Here is a 23,037-nt window from a genome sequence, read left to right on the forward strand (position 1 = left end):
GTATGAGGTCGAATCTTCAGCATACATAGACACACAGGCCTGGTGTAAGGCTAGTGGGAGATCATTAGTAAAAATAGAAAACACTAATAGGGATAGTTCAATCAAAAAAGTTTTTCTGATGTCAAAAGTGGTGTAATATTGAGATGAGTCAATGTGCCACTCTGCTGTGTTGCTATCCTGCTCTCTTGGTGAAGAACTACAGCATCAGAACATTACACTGAAAATCAGCAACGTTTTGGAACCAGAAGGAAAAACAGACAAGATTGAGGATTTTTTATTTGCTGTGCAGTTCAATCTCCTGGTGGTGATTGCTCAATGAGAGCTTTACACACACGGTATTCTGCGTGTTTCTACTTAAAACACACTCTTGCCTAGACAGTGTTTCCCCCACTTTTTTTAATTTAGTCAAATATAAAGCTTTGCAATCAAAGCCTAAGCACTGGTGGGGGTTTAGTTCAAATAATTAAAAAGCCCGAGAGCACTGAGTGAAAGACAGGAATAGGCAGCTTTCAGAAAGAGAGAGCGATCCAGCAAAACAAATCCAGCATGATTTGCCTCATAAAATCAAGTTTGTTTGCTGCTTGAAAAATAAAGATATTAGATGCAATGGATGTGTCTGAAAATGTTACTAGTTGTCATACCCTTGCTTCCTCTATCCTGGTTTTCTAAATTCCTCTCAAAGCACATTGGAAGAGAGGATCCAGGAGGTTATTCTCTCTGACCTTCTCCTCCAATGAGATTTGAGACAGCTAGTAACATTTTTAGAGACAGCCAATAAATTCAGCTTTCTGACTCCCTGCTGTCCTCTCCTGGTTTGATAAAGCAATTTGTTCTTCTCTAAAGGTGACGACTACCTTTTCTGTCCACTAACCAGCCCTCAAAGGTTATAAGGGAGTTTTACCAAAAAGTCATAACATTTCAAACCGTTAATAATCCACAAAATTCAACAACACAATACATCATTTAATTCCGTGCATGGTTGACTTTACTTTAGGTCTGCATAAATGATCTCCACCATCTCATCTCAAGTGGAGATACATCATGCTGTTACTGTAAGTAACACAGTTGCTTTTTGCATTTCAGATCAGAAAATGTTACTCATTGTCATTTTCCTTTTAAAGTTTTACATTTACATAAAAATGAGTTATCAAATTTGATTCCTGTTGATAACACTAATTTCTGTAATCAGATTTACAGTAAATTATGATTTTTTTTTTTTAGTATGTGAAGATTGGACACATGTAGTGTTAAGGCAAAGGAATTATCTTCACGGATGAATCACAATTACAATAGAACCCAGGATAAAGGGGTTCAGTAAATGTGGTCTGGAATCTGTGAAGGAGGGTCATTGTGTCAGAGACGCTGTAGAAGGACAGAGTTCCTGCACTGTGGTCCAGGTACACTCCTACTCTGGAGGAGGGCGCGACAGGGATTTGAATCTCTTTTGTAAAGTCCTTATCAAAGTCCCTTTTAAATCCCAAACATGACACAAATGGTGCCATATTGTGCCTGATAGAGCAGCCACCTGAATAACATACCAAACACCAGGACTTATCATTGTTCCCAAACCAACACTCTGTTCCACCGTGCCTCTTGATCCCTTTATATGAGACCGCTATAGAAACCATCCCACTCCACTCTACCTCCCAGTAGCAGGCCCCAGACAGACCCTCTTTACACAGCACCTGGTGCCACACCTGAAATCTTTCTGGATTGTGAGGACGTATGATCTGGCGCTCACGACTGTATGCCACCTTTGTGTTCTCTTCAGACAGATACAAACGTTGAGTTGGTGTGTTGGGATCCAAAGTCAGCTGGCAATAATCTGTGAATATATGAGAGAAAAGCTGTGGTGAAGATGAACTCAAGATGTCAGTGGGTATTGTTGAATAAAAAAAAGTATGTTTTTGTGTGTGTGTGTGTTTAACTCACATTTCAAGAACTCTTCTCTGGTCCTGGGCACAGGAGGTGGGACAATGTGAAGTCCTGACACTATGAAAACAGAGAGAATCAAACATGACTGGTCCTTCCAGACTGATCACGCCTAGGGTTGCACATTGAGGAATATTCAGAGGTGGAAACTTTCCGCGGGAATTAATGGGAATATATGGGAATTAACAAAAATATATGCTAATTATACAGATGTTTTGCATTGGATATATTTACTATATCATATGGAGACAGAAACATAAACCTTTTACCTCATCATAAGTAGACATAATTGCAAATGATTAAATCCTTCCAATAGAAATGTAAAAAAGTTTTTAGTTATGAATTGAAATGTAATTAAATGAGTTGACAACTTTAATTGAAGGAATCTTCACATGGGATGATTTCACTGAACAACAATAGAAAGGGAATTTTGAATGACCCCAATGATCCATCGCATCTCCCAAAAACTTTTTCAACATACGTCTGTAAAATGATAGTCTAGAAACTAAAGCTTGGTTGTCTTCCTCTCAGGCTTCCATGTCTTCTCCCTGGACCTCCTCAATGTCCACCTCTTGAACATCAAACTCTGAGGCCTCATCTTCACTGTCACTTTCCAACCCTGTTGAGGATGGCTCGTTGTCAGGCTCAAAAAGCCTCAAATTTGCCCGGATGGCCACCAATTTTCAACCCTTGTATTGGTCAACCTGTTGCGTGCTTTGATGTGTGTTCCCAAACAAGGACCAGTTGCACTCTGAGGTGGCTGATGTTGGTGGGATTTGGAGGATGATGGAGGCAACAGGGGGAAGATCCTCAGATCCACAAAGTCCCTTCCACCAAGTGGCTGATGAGATATGTTGGCACGACTGTCATATTGCATCTCCATCCCAAAGCCCTTGCTTGGAAGTGTACTTTGCCAGACTGCCAAAAATCTTGCCCTCATCCAGGCCAAGGTGGCGAGACATGGTAGTGATGACACAATAGGCCTTGTTGATCTCTGCACCAGACAGGATGCTCTTGCCAGCATTCTTGGGGTCCAAGATGTACGCTGTGGCGTGTATGGGCTTCAGGCAGAAGTCTTCACGCTTTTTGATGTAATTCAGAACTGTAGTTTCCTCTGCTTGGAGCAACAGTGAAGTGTGCAGGGCAGTACGGATTTATTCTCTTACATCTGCAAGCAGAGTCTGAACATCAGACAGGATGGCATTGTCTCCCTCAATCCGTGCAATGGCTACTGCTACAGGTTTCAGGAGTTTCAGGCTGCTTACCACTCTCTCCCAAAATACATCATCCAGGAGGATCCTCTTGATGGGGCTGTCCATATCGGCAGACTGTGATATGGCCATTTCTTGGAGAGACCCCTTCCCCTCCAGGAGAATGTCAAACATGATGACAACACCACCCCAAAGGGTGTTGTTGGGCAGCTCCAATGTGGTGCTCTTATTTTTCTCACTTTGCTTGGTGAGGTAAATTGCTGCTATAACTTGAACCTTCACATACCTAACCATTTCATTGGTTCTCTTGTAGAGTGTATCCATTATTTTCAGTGCCATGATGTCCTTGAGGAGCAGATTCAATGCATGAGCAGTACAGCCAATGGGTGAGATGTGAGGGTAGGACTCCTCCACTTTAGACCAAGCAGCCTTCATGTTTGCAGCATTGTCTGTCACCAGTACAAATACCTTCTGTGGTCCAAGGTCATTAATGACTGCCTTCAGCTCAACTGCAATGTAGAGGCCGGTGTGTCTGTTGTCCCTTGTGTCTGAGCTCTTGTAGAATACTGGTTGAGGGGTGGAGATGATGTAGTTAATTATTCCTTGCCCACGAACATTCGACCAACCATCAGAGATGATTGCAATACAGCATGTTTTCTCTATGATTTGCTTGAAATCTTTTCAGAAATCTCTTCCAATACACATTGCCTGTGAGCATCAGAGGTGAATCAGTTCCATACACAGCTCGAGCAAGACACTCATCAGCATTTCTCTGACTACGTTCTTCCATTGAGTCAAAAAAAACTTCTGATCCCAGGAAGACCATGAGTTGTTGCTATTGATAAGGTTTCTGATTCATCATTTTCACCTCTACTTCTATCCGAGGGACTTTTGTCAGAGGTTGCTTGTTGTGAGCGCTGAGGGGACTTTATGCACTTGGCCAGATTATTCTGCATCTTTGTTGCATTCTTCACATATGATTTGGCACAGTATCTGCAAATGTATACAGCTTTTCATTCTACATTAGTTTCAGTGAAATGTCATCAGATAGTGCCCATGGCATATTCCTGGAGAGATTAGAAAAGATCTCTATTACAATTCGATGTACAGATAAATAGTTAAGCAGTTAGATTAAACAACTCCTTTGTAAGATACATCTTTTAAAATGAAACATGTATGGAAACAGGTGAATTAACACTTCTCAGTTAAAAGGCTCAAGCAAGCTAAAACCCACATCGTAGAAAAAAACTAACTAGCAGAAATTGTTATCAAGTTAGAAATGATTTAAACCCACTTTGCTGTAGGCTACTATTTACTAGTTAACAAAAAATAATGTACGTCATATAAAATATATTCACCCCACCCAGTATTGTAATCAAAACTTACCTCAACAGCATCTCATTAGTGTGCAAGATCTTGAGAATCAGCTGTACATGTGATGGAAGAGTGCATGCAGAGGGTTGCTAATGAATTGGGGATAGTTTAACCAAAATATGCCCTAGAAAGACCTAGAATTGCCTTGTGTATCCCACAAAAAAGGTTCACTGTTATAAGCTAACTTTTTAAAATGAATTTAAGCAAAATTCCATGGCTTAATTTCCCATGGCACTACCAGATTCTAAATTAAGAGTCAACTCCATCCATTTAGGACACACTGCAGTGTAAATCAAATGCCCTATCAGGAACGTAACCATCGGCAATTGATTGAATCCCATATTTTAATGTGGTCTAAGAAGATGTGTCCTTACTTTGTACAGACAACATAATTATCTCTCCAGCGCAGATATCTTCAAGTCGGTTTCTCAGCTCAGAGACAGAGTTCATAACATCCTCAAAGGAGACGTGATGGTTGATAGTGATGCTGGGTAAGGCCTCAGACCCAGGAGGGACACAGAGAGACTGGAAACTCTAGATTCAAAAGACAAGGAAAAAAGGAAAATATGATTATTGAGAAACACAAATTAGTTTAAAATTTTATTTTATTTAGTCGTATGTGATACACATGGTATACACCATCCAACAAAATGCTTACTTGCAGGTAGACCAGAGGCTTAGCGCAGTATTCCCACCTCCAATAAACTGCTGTTTTAGAACTAATTTACTGCTATTCTACACATTTTTCCATGAGGCTGAGAACTTTGTTTTGCAGTTTTAAAGCCAATTTTCTGTCATAAATAAATAAATGCTTATGACATGTTCATATCCTATCTGGTGCTATGTTTTTTGTTGTGTATGCCCCCTGCCTTGTGGGGTCTGCGAGTGTTCTAAGAAATAAGAAAATATAAGAATACGAACATAAAATTAATGGCTCAATAGAACAGAATAAACATTTAGGCATAAGTATAACACAGGAAGGCACAATTCAAATAATTTAATTAAAGATTTCCCTTTAATTAGAGACACCTGTTGCAATGGACAGTGACGTCACCTGGAGGAAATGGATTTGATCCTCTGTGTGTGAAAGCTGATCCAGCTCAGCCTCTCTCCTCTTCAGCTCAGCCACCTCCTGCTCCAGCTGCTTCAGGAGTCCTTCAGCCCGACTCACATTAGCCTTCTCCTGGGCTCTGATAAGCTCCTTCACCTCTGTGCGCCTTCCCTCAATGGAGCGGATCAGTTCATTAAAGATCTTCTCACTACTCTCAACTGCTGCCTGTGTAGAGTGCTGTTAGGACACACAAAGAGGAGAGGTGGGGGGCATTTTAATCACCCCATTCACTCAGCTCTCACCAGAACTCCAGACAGCCTGTTCCCCACAGTGAGGTTCAGTGGGATGGGAATGTGGCCCTCCATGGATTCCTAACTGGCTCTAGTTTTGCTGGACTTTAGTTTAAGAATAGTAAGTCACTTAGAAAGGACAATCTGCTAAGTGAAAGCATGTAAATGTGACTTGTTTCAGGAAACTAGGAGCATGTCGCACATCACTACTTCACAGGAGTGGCATTCGAACATAAACATTTATTTTTTATCAAAATGTGTTTTTTGGCAGAAATGCCTTCTGGAACATGTGAACTTTCATTTGCCTTAATAACAAACTTGTATTCCATCCAACAATACGAATACAATTGTTAAATTACGAGCCTAGTTCGTTTTGCCACAGAAAAAGACAAGAGCCTACCCGCTGGCCATGATTGGCTGAGATAATGGATGGGCTGGAAATGCCGGGAGATGAGTTTGGATTGGTCTGCCATGTAGCACACATCTGTTTATACGTGAGCTGCTCAATATGTGTTGACAGTCCTTTCTACCGTGCTGTTTTTAAAACATATAACATTAGCCATTGAGAAGTACTTTTCTCAACAACATTGACGCCCTGAATTTAACATGCACTATCGACAGATCAGTTGTAAAAAGTGATGGGTTCATTTCTGCACAGGCCACGGTCAGTGTGAACCGGAGTGACTAGACACAACGCTGTCCAAACAAGATGTAACGCCAGCTACAAACAAACTGAGTTAAATGGTTCCACTCTGCCGTGAAGTGATCATCCATGTATATGGGTAAGAGTCTTGCTACATTTTCAGATATGTTTCTAATTTAGTCAGAAAATCATTTTTTATTGCAAGTTAAAGCATACTGTTAGTTAGCAAATGTTGCTCATGTTAAATGTATGATCTGTGAGGTAATATTATTTGAATCAGAAAATTAATTTGCATTGCTAGTTATAGCTAATGTTAGCTAGCTAACGCTGAACCTAGTTTGTTAGCTTTAGCTACCTGCAGATTCATACTACATCTATGACAATGTTTGTATTGCTAGTAGTATGAGTTGGGATTATGCTAGTTCATTGTTTATCTAGCTAGCTACATGTCTAAACAAAGGTCCCTGATTATTACATGACCCATCAAATTAGCCAGGTGTGTCTGGGGATGAATACGGCCAACCACTATATTTCCTGAATATGTGTACATGTCTAGACAATAGTGACCCACTTAGTAGATGTGGCCGTGGGAGGATTATAGCATTTCCTTCACATGACCAATCAATTTAGACACGTGTGTCAGGTAAGCATCATCTACTAATGATAAAATATTTTATCAGGATATTTTCTGTTTTTGATATTGCTACTATGCAACTAACCACTTCACTATACTGTTTACACCTGTATCCTATGCATGTGACAAATATACTTAGATTTTAGCGTGAGTTTACCACATGGCCTCACATGTGAATCCTTAAAGAGATGGGTGGGGCTAATGCTTAAGAGGGTGTGAACGATGCTGAATGGGCGTAGACAAAGAAGAGCTCTCCAGTATGTACCAAAACATTCAAAAGGACATTTTCTCAAAAGTGGGGTTACAAGTTAATCAAATTTCAAAGCAGAATTACTTTCCCATTGTCCGTTAACTGCAGTGTATGATATACCATTTTCTATCTCTGTGTCTCTACTTTTATCTAATGTAAAAAACACAATTTCAAATGTTGGTACAAAAATGTTTTGCTACATAAGACCGAATCGAGGCGCTTGGTCACAAATGGTCAAAACTCACCTTGAATGACTTCACAGCCTGTCTCACCTCCAGCATCTCCTTCTCTCTCTCCTTGATTCTCTGCTTAGATTTCTCCCCCAACTGCCTCTGTAGAGAAACAAATGTCATTTCATTCATTATTTTTCTATTCTAATGAATGATAGTCAGACTTTATGGCATGTCAATGTCCATGTCTTATCGAAGGAAAAGGGTTATGTAGTGTTCTGTGTATTTTTTCCTGTTTTGCAAGTTCATAAATGGAATTCGTCCTTGTTCAGATGCAAATAAGGTACATAGGGACCATCCGTTGTTTTATTTTGTAATTCTTAATATTTAAGCAAGTGAATTAAGGTTCTTACTTGTTTTTCAGCTATTTCGGCTGCAGCAGAGACTATATCATGACCTTTATGTTGATCCAACATACACAGATGACAGATACATTGCTGATCTGTCCGGCAGTAAACCTCCAGTAGTTTGTCATGATGAGAGCAGATCTTCTCCTGGAGTTGAGTGGAGGCCTTGACCATCTTGTGCTTCTTAAAGGCAGGAGATTCATAGTGAGGCTGGAGGTGTGTCTCACAGTAAGAGGCCAGACACACCAGACAGAACTTGACAGCTTTTAATTTTGTCCCAGTGCAGACGTCACACTCAACATCTCCAGGTCCAGCATAACAGTGAGCAGGAGGAGCAGTTTGGAGTTTTGTCTTCTTCTTCTTCTTCTTCTTTTTAGTATTTGTTTCTGTCAGTGTCTTCACCATTTCAGCCATAACTGTGTTTCTGTTCAGAAAAGGCCTTGGGTTGAAGGTCTGTCTGCACTGGGGGCAGCTGCAGACAAGCTTCTGATCTTCCTGATCCCAGTAGCCTTTAATACAGCCAATACAGTAGCTGTGTCCACAGGGAATAGTCACTGGATCTTTTAGTATCTCCAAACAGATCGAACAACTGACCGAGTCCATGGCTTCTGCCATTTTGAAACACGTAAAAAGACTGAGCGTCAGAGATACGTTTAGTTTCTTGTTTGCAGAGTAGGAGTGGCTTTCACGGACCTATAACATTTCACTTCCTGGATCTGTGAACTCACATCTCAGATACCAGTTATGGCCAGCACATACAGTTGAAGTCTGAAGTTTACATACACCTTAGACAAATACATTTAAACACAGTTTTTCACAATTCCTGACATTTAATCCTAGCAAACATTCCCTGCTTTAGGTCAGTTAGGATCACCACTTTATTTTAAGAATCTGAAATGGCAGAATAATAGTAGAGAGAATTATTTATTTCAGATTTGATTTCTTTCATCACATTCCCAGTGGGTCAGAAGTTTACATACACTCAATTAGTATTCGGTAGCATTGCCTTTAAATTGCTTAACTTGGGTCAAATGTTTCGGGTAGCCTTCCACAAGCTTCCCACAATAAATTGGGTGAATTTTAGCCCATTCCTCCTGACAGAGCTGGTGTGGCAATCTGATGTGGCACATGTAATGTCAGTTTAGTTGATGGTTGCTGGTCCAACTGTCCTGGAATGTTGACTTGAATGGGCATGGCTGTTCTAGTAAATGTAATTCTACAGGTGACAATCTCAATTACAATGCCTCAAAGAAAGTTCTCTCTCTCTCTGGCTAATTATCTCTGGAAAATTATGTCATGGCGCTCTACTTAAAGTTGAAGTTTACATACACTTAGGTTGGAGATTAAAACTTGTTTTTCAACCACTCCACAAATTTCTTGTTAACAAACTAGTTTTGGCAAGTCGGTTAGGACATCTACTTTGTGCATGATACAAGTCATTTTCCAACAATTGTTGACAGACAGATTATTTCACTGTATCACAATTCCAGTGGGTCAGAACTTTACATACACTAAATTGACTGTGCTTTTAAACAGCATGGAAAATTCCAGAAAATTATGTCATGGCTTTAGAAGCTTCTGGTAGGCTAATTGATATCATTTGAGTCAATTGGAGGTGTACCTGTGGATGTGTTTCAAGACCTACCTTCAAACTCAGTGCCTCTTTGCTTGACATCATGAGAAAATCAAAAGGAACCAGCCAAAAATTGTAGACCTCCACAAGTCTGGTTCTTCCTTGAGAGCAATTTCCAAATGCCTGAAGGTACCACGTTCATGTGTACAAACAATAGTACATAAGTATAAACACCATGGGACCACGCAGCCATCATACCGCTCAGGAAGGAGAAGCGTTCTGTCTCCTAGAGATGAACGTACTTTGGTGCGAAAAGTGCAAATCAATCCCAGAACAACAGCAAAGGACCTTGTGAAGATGGAGGAAACAGGTACAAAAGTATCTATATCCATAGTAAAATGAGTCCTATATCGACATAATCTGAAAGGCTGCTCAGCAAGGAAGAAGCCACTACTCCAAAACCACCATAAAAAGCCAGACTACGGTTTACAACTGCACATGGGAACAAAGATCGTTATTTTTGGAGAAATGTCCTCTGGTCTGATGAAACAAAATAGAACTGTTTGGCCATAATGACCATTGTTATGTTTGAGCATGGTGAAGTTACTAATTACACATTGGATGGTGTATCAAAATGTGGCTAAGAAATGTACTTTATGTCCTGAATACAGTGTTATGTTTGGGGCAAACAACATATCACTGAGTACCACTCCTATTTTCAAGCATGGTGGTGGCTGCATCACGTTATGGGTATGTTTGTCACCGGCAAGGACTAGGGAGTAATTTTGGCTAAAAATAAATAGAATAGAGCTATACATAGGCAAAATCCTAGAGAAAAACCTGGTTCAGTCTGCTTTCCAACAGACACTGGGAGACAAATTCACCTTTCAGCAGGACAATAACCTAAAACACATGACCAAATATACACTGGAGTTGCTTACCAAGACAACATTGAATGTTCCTGAGTGGCCGAGTTACAGTTGACTTAAATTATCTTGAAAAATTGATGGCAAGACTTGAAAAAGGATTAGCAATGATCAACAACCAAATTGACAGCTTGAAGAATAATTTAATAAAGTATTGTACAATTCTGGTGTGCAAAGCTTTTAGATTTACGCAGAAAGACTCACAGCTGTAAACGCTGCTAAATATGATTCTAATATGTATTGACTCAGGGGCATGAATACTTTTGTAAATGAGATTTCTGTATTTAGTACATTTGCTAACATTTCTATAAACATGTTTCACTTTGTTATGAGGTAGTGTGTGTAGATGGGTGAGCAACAACAAAAAAATCTAATCCATTTTAGATTCAGGCTCCAACACAAAATGTGGAATAAGTCAAGGGGTATGGATACTTTCTGAAGGCACTTAGTCGAATGTAGAAGTGAAACTAACAGACTTCCTTATAACCATCCTCAAACAACCCTGTCGTTTTCTGTGCTCTTGTTTATTAGTTCTTTATTACGACTCAACTCCTTCATAAATACACTTAAGGTATAGCAGCTGGGTAACAGTAGGACACTAATTCCTAATTCCTTTTTTTTCATTTCACAACATTCAAGAAGAACAAAACATTAATTATCTGGAGTTAGGGGAGTCCTACAGTTTAATTGCCCAGCTGCTTCCTCAGAATGTTTATAAAGGAGTTGAGTCATAATGACAGTTACACTGACAGACTACTGTATGACTTACATCTTACATGAATTTTAAGAGTAAACATTTAAAAGGTCATTTAAAAGTAATTTTTATCATTTAACTAGGCAAGTCCGCTAATAACAAATTCAGATTTATTCATTTACAATGGTGGCCTACCAGGGAACAGTGGGTTAACCGTCTTGTTCTGGGACAGAACGACAGATTGTAACCTTGTCAGCTCGGGGATTCGATCCAGCAACTTTTCGGTTACTGGCCCAACACTAACCACTAGGCTACTTGCCGCCCCAAATTGGCTTTATCTGGCACACCCTACACGATGTTATCAGATCTTGACAAAACACTTCCAGTTTATACAGTTCTCCAAATTTGAAGAGCTTCATTGTCAATAGAGAACAGAAAAAAATTGACTATTTTAAATTAGTTCATTTTGTACATGAAACAATTACCCAAGATAAAGTAGTGGTGGTGGCACAGGAAGATTGAAATGTTTGAAGATCAAATGAGAACTGAAAACAAGGCCTTAATTTCCCATTTTGAAGGGAATTGCATTAATTTAACCAAAATGTCCTTTATTGAAACAGAAGATGGTACATTGTGACCTAAAATACTGACAATACAGACATGTGACTGACTAAAAAGTACACTTCGTCCAGCCTCTGCTCCAGTGTTAATTGCACTAAAGAATCCCTGTGGGAGAGTCAAGCATAATACATTTTTTTAAATCCTAAGAGGAAAACAGGATTTGAGAGAGCAGAGGACGAGTAACTTGCAGACACATTACAGTAGATGGAGAAAACTCAACACAGGCAGGCAAACAACTAACAGAGTTTAATGGTTTTGGTTAACATTAACACATTTTCATTCAGGAAGTGATTTAAAGTTCAAATCATGATTTGAAAAAAACATTTTACAGCAAACAATGAAAAATGTCATTTCATCCCATGATTGGACGACTCTTAACTTGGCATTACGAGTACAATTTGCATATGCCAATAACAATGAAGCATTCAGTTTGGGGACTGTAGATTGTCAGCAAATAGTCAAAATATGACACTTAGCAGGTTTACCAAACTAACACCAGGTAACAAATACAAAACATAGTTCTGAAAATATATTTAAGATTTTATCTGACTCAGTAAAAAGTGGGAAAGTGCACCAGAGAGTTCATAAGAAAATAGGATTTATTTAAAACTATGGCCAAGTATGACGTGGTACCCCAGTCAAGTCTTGTAAAACACTTAGCTCCGATTGTGCTTTGGGACTATGATGACTATGCAGTAAATAATTACAGTTTTATCAGCATACATACACACATAAAACATCATGGTTATTCACCTAAATGTAGGAGTTAAGCTAAAAAGAACTTCATGTATACTCAGCAAAAAAAGAAACGTCCTTTTTTGAGGACCACGTCTTCCAAAGAATTCTTAAAAATCCAAATGTACTTCACAGACCACTGTAAAGGGTTAAAAACAGTTTCCCACCTGTGGAACGGTCATTAAGACACTAACAGACGGTAGGCAATTAGGGTCACAGTTATGAAAACTTAGGACACTAAAGAGGCCGTTCTAAGGACTCTGAAAATCACCAAAAGAAAGATGCCCAGGGTCCTTGCTCATCTGTGTGAACGTGCCTTAGACATGCTGCAAGGCGGCACGAGGACTGCAGATGTGGCCAGGGCAATAAATTGCAATGTCCGTACAGTGAGATGCCCAAGACAGCGCTACAGGGAGACAGGACGGACAGCTGATCGTCCTCACAGTGGCAGACTACGTGTAACAACACCTGCACAGGATTGGTACATCTGAACATCACACCTGCGGGACAGGATGGCAACAACAACTGTCTGAGTTACACCAGGAACGCACAATCCCTCCATCAGTGCTCAGACTGTCCATAATAGGCTGAGAGAGGCTGGACCGAGGGCTTGTAGGCCTGTTGTAAGGCAGGTCCTCACCAGACATCACCGGCAACAACGTCGTCTATGGGTACAAACCCACCGTCACTGGACCAGACAGGACTGGCAAATAGTGCTCTTCACTGACGAGTCGCGGTTTTGTCTCACCAGGAGTGATGGTCGGATTCGCGTTTATTGTCGAAGGAATGAGCGTTACACCGAGGCCTGTACTCTGGAGCGGGATCGAGGTGGAGGGTCCATCATGGTCTGGGGTGGTGTGTCACAGCATCATCGGACAGAGCTTGTAGGCAATCTCAACGCTGTGCGTTACAGGGAAGACATCCTCCTCCATCGTGGTACCCTTCCTGCAGGCTCATCCTGACATGATCCTCCAGCATGACAATGTCACCAGCCATACTGCTTGTTCTGTGCGTGATTTCCTGCAAGACAGGAATGTCAGTGTTCTGCCACGGCCAGCGAAGAGCCCGGATCTAAATCCCACTGAGCACGTCTGGGACCTGTTGGATCAGAGGGTGAGGGCTAGGGCCATTCCCCCCAGAAATGTCCAGGGAACTTGCAGGTGCCTTGGTGGAAGAGCGAGATATCATCTCACAGCAAGAACTGGCAAATGTGGTGCAGTCCATGAGGAGATGCACTGCAGTACTTAATGTAGCTGGTGGCCACACCAGATACTGACTGTTACTTTTGATTTTGACCCCCCTTTGTTCAGTGACCCATTATTCCATTTCTGTTAGTCACTTGTTCAGTTTGTCTCTCAGTTGTTTAATCTTGTTATGTTCATACGAATATTTACACGTTAACTTTGCTGAAAATAAACGCAGTTGACAGTGAAGACGTTTTTTTTGTTGCTGAGTTTATTTAACCATCTGAAAAACACTAATACAATGCCACTCAGTTCTCTGCGAGCAGTATTTGAGCATTAGGCCTAGGTACGCAGCAAATGTTTTCACCGTAGGGTAAAGTAAACAACTGTCAAGAAATGTGTGTGTGTTATGTGACCAGGCATGAGTTGAAGTATACCATCTGTATTGTAAAAACGTTTGTGTCCCCATCTGCATTACCTGTGTTGTCTGACCAGATCAGAGTTCAGATAAACCACAGTAGCTGTGATATCGTCTCTGTACATGCGTGCCAGGTCCTCAGGCAGAGCCAACATAGATGCCAGTTTCTCCTGGCAGAGCTCTCCATACTGCCCGGTGCCCAGGGCATGTCTGATGAGGTGTGTGGCAGCATTGGGGTCCAGGGTGGGCATGGCAAGGGCACGGCGTTTCCACAGCAGCTCTTGCATCTGGCCCAGGTTCAACTGTCTCTCAGTGGGGGAGACTGGAGCCTAGAGGGATGACGGTTTACGACAATAGAACTGATAATTGGATATGCACCTGGACAAAAAACACCTGTAAGAAGTTTCTCCCTAAAGCCCTCACACACACCCTCTCATCCTTACCTGTAGATGAATCCCACTCAGGTGTTCGCCCACCAGCCGAACCGCCTCCTCAGAGCTCATCTCGTCCCACAGCCCGTCAGAGCCCAGGATCAGGAAGCGGTCCTGCGGTCGGAGGCTGTGATAGGTCAGCTGCGGCGCCACGTCCAGGTAGGGCGGGCTCAGGTAGTTGGGCGGAGTGTACTGGTAGAGGTTAAGGAAGTCCAGTTCTATTCCAGACTCCAGGCTTTCTAGAACACTCTGCTGCAGCTCAAGGCTCCACTTGAACCTTACGTCTCCAAACGAACGCAGAGGCATCAGGATCTAGAGATCACGAGATGGAGAATTAGTCACACAGAATACATGCAGAGGTAACTATACTGTATGAGTCTGTCACCAGTGACCACCGTTTCTCTCTCCAGCTCAGCCTGGTCTTTCTTATGATATACAAATAAATCTACAGTATTTGATCGAACAACTATTATGTGATAGTGGTGGTGTGTTCTGACCCCCAGCAGCCTGTTGTCAGTGATCACAGTGTCCCTCTCCGAGGGGGGGTGCTGGGCTCGGAGCCTCTCCAGCTCAGCCTGGTTTTGTGCGTTGTGGTCCTGGGACAGAGGTAAGGCGCTCCACGACCCGTCCTCCTCCTGCACCCCCAGCACTGCACGGCAGTCACCTACGTTTACGCCACACAATAGAAAATAACTTGTGTTCAAAGAAGAAAATAATTGTATTTTAATGTCCATTTGTTGCGAACTGTAATTTAAGAGTGTCATTGTCAGAGTTATCATGATACAATCCCATTATAGATAGCTTACAAAACATTAAGAACACCTTCCTAATATTGAGTTGCACTCCCCTTTGCCCTCAGAACAGCCAGAATTGGTCAGGGCATGGACTCTATAAGCTGTCGAAAGCGTTCCACAGGGATGCTGGCCCATGTTGACTCCAAAGCTTCCCACAGTTTTGTCAAGTTGGCTGTATGTCCTTTGGGTGGTGGACCATTCTTGCTCAACAGTTTCCCGTGTGTATTGTGATAAACCCAGCAGAGTTGCAGATCTTGACACCCTCAAAAAGGTGCGCCGGGCACCTACTAGCATACCCTGTTCAAAAGCACAAATCTTTACTCTTGCCCATTCACCCTCAATGATACACACAATCCATGTCTCTAGGCTTATCCTTCTTTAACCTGTCTCCTCCCCTTCATCTACACTAACTGAAATGTATTTAACAGGTGACATCAATAAGAATGTTCTTGTTCCCAAGAAAGCTACGGTAACTGAGCTAAACGACTACCACTCACTTCAGTCATCATGAAGTGCTTTGAGAGACTAGTCAAGGACCATATCACCTCCAATTTGCTTACCGCCCCAATAATTCCACAGACGATGCAATCGCAACCACACTGCCCTAACCCATCTGGACAAGAGAAATACCTAGAGTGGGGCAAAAAAGTATTTAGTCAGCCACCAATTGTGCAAGTTCTCCAACTTAAAAAGATGAGAGGCCTGTAATTTTCATCATTAGGTACACTTCAACTATGACAGACAAAATGAGAAAAAGAAAATCCAGAAAATCACATTGTAGGATTTTTAATGCATTTATTTGCAAATTATGGTGGAAAATAAGTATTTGGTCAATAACAAAAGTTTCTCAATACTTTGTTATATACCCTTTGTTGGCAACGACAGAGGTCAAACGTTTTCTGTAAGTCTTCACAAGGTTTTCACACACTGTTGCTGGTATTTTGGCCCATTCCTCCATGCAGATCTCCTCTAAAGCAGTGATGTTTTGGGGCTGTTGCTGGGCAACACGGACTTTCAACTCCCTCCAAAGACTTTCTATGGGGTTGAGATCTGGAGACTGGCTAGGCCACTCCAGGACCTTGAAATACTTCTTACGAAGCCACTCTTTCGTTGCCCGGGCGGTGTGTTTGGGATCATTGTCATGCTGAAAGACCCAGCCACGTTTCATCTTCAATGGCCTTGCTGATGGAAGGAGGTTTTCACTCAAAATCTCACGATACATGGCCCCATTCATTCTTTCCTTTACACGGATCAGTCATCCTGGTCCCTTTGCAGAAAAACAGCCCCAAAGCATGATGTTTCCACCCCCATGCTTCACAGTAGGTATGGAGTTCTTTGGATGCAACTCGGCATTCTTTGTCCTCCAAATAAAACGAGTTGAGTTTTTACCAAAAAGTTATATTTTGGTTTCATCTGACCATATGACATTCTCCCAATCTTCTTCTGGATCATCCAAATGCTCTCTAGCAAACTTCAGGCTTAAGCAGGGGGACACGTCTGGCACTGCAGGATTTGAGTCCCTGGCGGCGTAGTGTGTTACTGATGGTAGGCTTTGTTACTTTGGTCCCAGCTCTCTGCAGGTCATTCACTAGGTCCCCCCGTGTGGTTCTGGGATTTTTGCTCACCGTTCTTGTGATCATTTTGACCCCACGGGGTGAGATCTTGCGTGGATCCCCAGATCGAGGGAGATTATCAGTGGTCTTGTAGGTCTTCCATTTCCTAATAATTGCTCCCACAGTTGATTTCTTCAAACCAAGCTGCCTACCTATTGCAGATTCAGTCTTCCCAGCCTGGTGCAGGTCTACAATTTAGTTTCTGGTGTCCTTTGACAGCTCTTTGGTCTTGGCCATAGTGGAGTTTGGAGTGTGACTGTTTGAGGTTGTGGACAAGTGTCTTTTATATTGATAACAAGTTCAAACAGGTAACGAGTGGAGGACAGAGGAGCCTCTTAAAGAAGAAGTTACAGGTCTGTGAGAGCCAGAAATCTTGCTTGTTTGTAGGTGACCAAATACTTATTTTCCACCATAATTTGCAAATAAATTCATTAAAAATCCTACAATGTGATTTTCTGGATTTTTTTTCTTCTCATTTTGTCTGTCATAGTTGAAATGTACCTATGATGAAAATTACAGGCCTCTCATCTTTTTAAGTGGGAGAACTTACACAATTGGTGGCTGACTAAATACTTTTTTGCCCCACTGTATGTGAGAATGCTGTTCATCGATTACACCTCAGCATTTAACACCATAGTACCCTCCAAACTTGTCATCAAGCTCGAGACCCTAGGGGTCTCAAACCCCACCCTGTGCAACTGGGTACTGCACTTCCTGCCCCCCCCCCCCCAGGTGGTGAGGGTCGGTAATAACATCTCCACCCCGCTGATCCTCAACACTGGGGCCCCATACTTGATTCCAACCTCTCTTTTAAAAAGCATGTGAAGAGGGTAATTCCAATAACCAAATTCAACCTAGCTAATTTCCGATTTATACGAAATTGTTTTACTACAGAGGTAGCAAAACTGTACTTTAAATCTATGATACTCCCCCACTTAACATACTGCTTGACTAGTTGGGCCCAAGCTTGCTGTACAACATTAAGACCTATTCAGTCTGTCTACAAACAGGCTCTCAAAGTGCTTGATTGATGGCTATTGGGCTTCCTCTGTTACATCCTCAGAAAGCATGAGCTCCTGAGTTGGGAAAATCTTGTGCAATACACCGATGCAGGTCTTGTATTCAAGATCCTAAATGGCCTGGCTCCCCCTCCACTCAGTACTTTTGTTAAACAGAAAACCCAAATATACAGCAGCAGATCCACAAGGTCTGCCATGAGAGGTGACAGTATAGTTCCCTTAAGGAAAAGCACCTTTAGTAAGTCCGTTTTCTCTGTGTGAGCTTCCCATGTCTGGAATACACTGCCATCAGACACACATAACTGCACCACATATCACACTTTCACAAAATTCTTCAAGACATGGCTAAAGGTCAATCAGATGTGAACATGGTCCCTAGCTGTGTGTTGCCGCTTTCCATGTCTGTTGTCTAACTTGTGAGGTGTGGAAACACTTTGTTGCTTTTATGAATTGTGTCTTGCTGCTTTTTGTTCTATGTTGCTCTGTCTGTATGCTACATCTTGCTTGTCCTATGTTGCCATTGTCTATATTGTAATTGTTTTTAATAACCTGCCCAGGGACTGCGGTTGAAAATTAGCCGGCTGGCTAAAACCGGCACTTTTACTGAAACGTTGATTAATGTGCACTGTCCCTGTAAAAATTAAATAAACTCAAACAAGGGTGCGTTCTGAGCCCTCTCCTGTACTCCCTGTTCATCCACGACTGCGTGTCCATGTACGCCTCCAACTCAATCATCAAGTTTGTGGACGACACTACAGTGGTAGGCTTGATTACCAACAACGACGAGACGGCCTACAGGGAGGAGGTGAGGGCCCTCGGAGTGTGGTGTCAGGAAAATAACCTCACACAACAAAACAAAGGAGATGATTGTGGACTTCAGGAAACAGCAGAGGGAGCACCCCCCCATCCACATCAATGGGACAGTAGTGGAGAGGGTAGTAAGTTAAGTTCCTCGGCGTACACATCACAGACAGCGCCTCTTCAACCTCAGGAGGCTGAAGAAATTTGGCTGGTCACCAAAAGCACTCACAAACTTCTATAGATGCACAATCGAGAGCATCCTGTCGGGCTGTATCACCGCCTGGTACGGCAACTGCTCCGCCCACAACCGTAAGGCTCTCCAGAAGGTAGTGAGGTCTGCACAATGCATCACCGGGGGCAAACTACCTGCCCTCCAGGACACCTACACACCCCGATGTCACAGGAAGGCCATAAAGATCATCAAGGACAACAACCACCCGAGCCACTGCCTGTTCACCCCGCTATCATCCAGAAGGCGAGGTCAGTACAGGTGCATCAAAGCTGGGACCGAGAGACTGAAAAACAGCTTCGATCTCAAGGCCATCAGACTGTATAACAGCCACCACTAACATTGAGTGGCTGCTGCCAACATACTGACTCAAATCTCTAGCCACTTTAATAATGGAAATTGATGTAAAAATGTATCACTAGCCACTTTAAACAATGCCACTTAATATAATGTTTACATACATATACATATGAGATGAGTAATGTAGGGTATATAAATATAAAGTGGCATAGTTTAAAATGGCTAGTGATACATGTATTACATAAAGATGGCAATATGCAGTAGATGATAGAGTAGATACATATACATATGAGATGAGTAATGTAGGGTATATACACCCTACTCTATATCATCTACTGCATCTTGCCATCTTTATGTAATACATGTATCACTAGCCATTTTAAAATTATGCCACTTTATATTTATATACCGTACATTACTCATCTCATATGTACATACTGTACTCTATACCATCTACTGCATCTTGCCTATGCCGTTCTGTACCATCACTCATTCATATATCTTTATGTACATATTCTTTATCCCTTTACACTTGTGTGTATTAAGGTAGTAGTTTTGGAATTGTTAGGTTAGATTACTCGGTTATTACTGCATTGTCGGAACTAGAAGCACAAGCATTTCGCTACACTCACATTAACATCTGCTAACCATGTGTATGTGACAAATAACATTTGATTTGATTTGAATAAGGGATCATAGCTTTCACCTGGTCAGTCCATGTCATGGAAAGATGTGTTCTTAAATGTTTTGTACACTCAGCGTATATCCCACCCTACCTGCATTCGCCACATGGATCCCATCAGTGCCCACGTGGGCAACACAGGCTGTGGAGCCAGCAAACGCCACCTAGTTGGATGTGTTAAACACAACAGAGAAAGTCAGGGGAGAATTGCCACCAATCCATTGCCACAATAAGTTAAAGACCCAGGCAATAGCATTGCTGATTTAGGTGAGACAATCTGAAATCCTTGATTAATCTTGAATGAGGTGGACGGCACACACTCACACCTGTATGGCAGTACTCCTTATCAGGTCGCTAGAGTGTGGGACCTGGGCCTCCAGAGAGATGTCTGTGTCCAGACGCTTAAAGGCATAATACAGAGCATCAGGCGGACTGGGCGGCGAGGCAATGCGGATAGACGGTTGGATAGACGTATAAGAACCAGAAGACAAAAACATTTGGTTAACAATACTAATCAGAGAGATGAGTCAGGCCCACACCTCATGCCATGCTCATTGTCTCACAACATCCACACACAGCCCCACCTCATTCCGTTGCCGTGCTCCTCGCTGTCCAGAAGCTCCTGCCAGAAGACCCGGAGGTGTTCTACGTAGAGCGAGGCAGACTCTCTGTAGTTGTAGTCTCCGTGGTTTTTGTACCACTGTAGGATGGGAGGGACAGGCCTGCTCTGCTCCATGCAGTGTTCCAGCTCCTCCAGTTCTCTCTGGGACATCATGGCCACCGCCACGTAGTACAGCAGACGCTCACTGACCGCCTGGGCACACGCCCAGCCACCATGACCATCAAATACCCCAAACAGCATGCCCTTAGTCTGGGGAACAGAGACTATCAATCATCCTGGATAACATTCCCTTAGTCTGGGGGAGAGAAAGAGGGAGGAACTGGGGGAGCATGTTATACATTCTCCTGCTTGTTTGTAACTAGCAACACACACACCTGTAGGCAGGTGGCTGCGCTGCGGCGGTCCTCGTTGGGGGTGTTAGCTGCCAGCTGGTTGCTTTCAAACTTCCTCACAGCACTGAGACCCCGGCCATCAAACTCAGGGATGCTCACTGCCTGGGTTAGACAGAACAATAGGGTGTATTTAAATAACTGGAGAATAAATGATGCCTAAAACATGTTGGTTAGGGGTGGTGAGCCATGCACCCTGGTGCAGACAGGGTGTGAATGCAGACCATATACAAAAATCACTCCATGGAAAAATACTAGACTGTACTAGATAACTAGATCAACAACCTTCATTAGACAAAGGCATTCTCCTGCTTGATGGCTTATATCAAGGGTTTTCAGTCCTGAGAAAGCCCAGCCCAATGCCATCACACCTGATTCAACTACCCAAGGGCATTAATGATAGGTTAAAACAAGTGCAATATTGTTGGGGTGGAACAAAAATGTGCATCCTGAAGTGGCCCACTAACAGATGGGAAATGAACACCCCTGCTTTATATGATTACATAGTGATTATTATAATAAGTGCTACCTGCTCGTTGGCTCGCAGGATGCTGCTGATCTGGACACGGCTCAGCTGAAAGTCCAGGTCCTGATGGGTGGAGAGGAAGCGCATGGTGGCCCCAGACCTACACCTAGCACCAGACACAGAGCACCCCCAGGAGGAGAGGCAGGCTCGCTGGGTCAGACTGGGCCACTGAGAGGGGGAGGGGCAGGAGAGTATGGAGGAATAGAGGGCATGATGGCCAAAAGAGAAAGACAGGAAAAGGAATGGATAGATATAATGACAGGCCAGCATTTACATTGATAGTGCAAGCGTTCGCTCCCTCCAAGGGCTGCAATCCAAGTCATCCATTCATGTTATTTAGTCTACTTGCTGAGTGCAAACACCTGGTTTCGCAGACAATTGCCCTAAACCAGTCACTGATTGAACGCTTTGGTGTTTCTGATCTCTCAGACAGCACCTACCTGGGGAGAAAGAGGGCTGAGGGTGCTGCTTGCAGCTCGCAGAAAGATGCGGCCACACACATGGCTAGACATCCGAAGGCTTGAGGATGAGAGGCTCTGCTGTGCCTCAGACCTAGAAAACAGCGGCTAATCAATCGTCTGCAATTATCACCTGCACACCTGACTAAGCTTATCAGATTTGGGAGTGGAAATAGCTAGCTACTGTAACGTTTGTCGTTCAAGTAGAGCGCGGACACAAGATGCAAGCACTAACGTTATAGCACGTGTTTGGTGCAGCTAGCGCTAAGTTGGCTATATATGTAGATTTAATGTGGAAACAAATTCAGGTAACGTTAGCTAGCTAGCTAAAATATAAACAGAATACAGTAACGTAACCTGCTAGCCTACATCAGATCGTGCTCATTAGTGCACACACTGTAGCAACGTTATGCAACGTAGCTAGCTAACGTTACTTACACCGTTTAGGTTAACTTTAACAGTTAATGCTACGGTGTGCTTTGATGAATACGACCAAACAGACTGCCGGTGTTAGCTAGCCACCACTGATGTACGCAGAATAGCTAGCGAAGTTGTCCACTGAATGCTTTGCAAGCGATACTTAGATAGCGATATTTATCGGACGTATAATAATGAATCAGGTATCTAACGAGTGAAGAAGTGTAAATCAAACCATTCTCAGATCGACTGCTGCGGTGTGTGTCAGCTGCCCAAAAGAACAAGACAGGTAAGCTACTGCTTGCCTGTCATCGACACCTTCTTCTTTGAGATTGGGGGTTGACGGCTCGCATCCAATTTTAAAGGTGCATACACTGCCAACTACTGTACTGGAGTGTGAGGCCAGTCAAGTCATACCTACATTTAATTATCTTCAGTCCTGTTCCTCTAAGAAAGTGAAATAGAGCCCTAGATACCACTTCTAAACCATACAGTTCACAAAATATCAACACATGTTCCACCATTTCCTCCACTGAACACTCATCACACAGACCTGTTTCATGTCGCTCTATCATCCACAATGTGGCATTCAAACCTGTATGCCCATACCCTGGTCTGCTCCACACAACATCCTCTCTCCTAC

The 23,037-nt window shown here is 42.6% G+C and overlaps 2 protein-coding genes across 3 annotated transcripts; both read right to left on the reverse strand.

The window, feature by feature from the left end:
* Positions 1–258: 258 nt before the first annotated feature.
* Positions 259–8,610, reverse strand: LOC109889383 (tripartite motif-containing protein 16). Its single transcript, XM_020480784.2, has 6 exons — positions 7,969–8,610; positions 7,631–7,717; positions 5,572–5,805; positions 4,892–5,051; positions 1,933–1,992; positions 259–1,825 (listed from the first exon to the last, which is right to left on the reverse strand). The coding sequence occupies exons 1-6, from the start codon at positions 8,575–8,577 to the stop codon at positions 1,248–1,250; spliced, it is 1,728 nt and encodes a 575-aa protein (XP_020336373.1). The 5' UTR covers positions 8,578–8,610; the 3' UTR covers positions 259–1,247.
* Positions 8,611–13,944: 5,334 nt separating this feature from the next.
* Positions 13,945–22,750, reverse strand: pdp2 (putative pyruvate dehydrogenase phosphatase isoenzyme 2). Of its 2 annotated transcripts, none has more exons than XM_020480787.2 (10): positions 22,630–22,750; positions 21,960–22,071; positions 21,523–21,687; positions 20,979–21,098; positions 20,567–20,853; positions 20,309–20,414; positions 20,077–20,146; positions 15,042–15,208; positions 14,557–14,856; positions 13,945–14,442 (listed from the first exon to the last, which is right to left on the reverse strand). In XM_020480787.2, exons 2-10 carry the CDS (start codon positions 22,029–22,031, stop codon positions 14,170–14,172), a joined length of 1,560 nt encoding a protein of 519 aa, XP_020336376.1. In that variant the 5' UTR covers positions 22,032–22,071; positions 22,630–22,750; the 3' UTR covers positions 13,945–14,169. The 2 variants fall into 2 exon arrangements, with proteins under 2 accessions (XP_020336376.1, XP_020336377.1); XM_020480788.2 differs by having other exon boundaries at positions 22,416–22,695.
* Between the last annotated feature and the right edge of the window lie 287 nt (positions 22,751–23,037).

This window comes from Oncorhynchus kisutch, linkage group LG4 (genome assembly GCF_002021735.2).
Source record: "Oncorhynchus kisutch isolate 150728-3 linkage group LG4, Okis_V2, whole genome shotgun sequence".
NCBI lineage: Eukaryota > Metazoa > Chordata > Actinopteri > Salmoniformes > Salmonidae > Oncorhynchus > Oncorhynchus kisutch.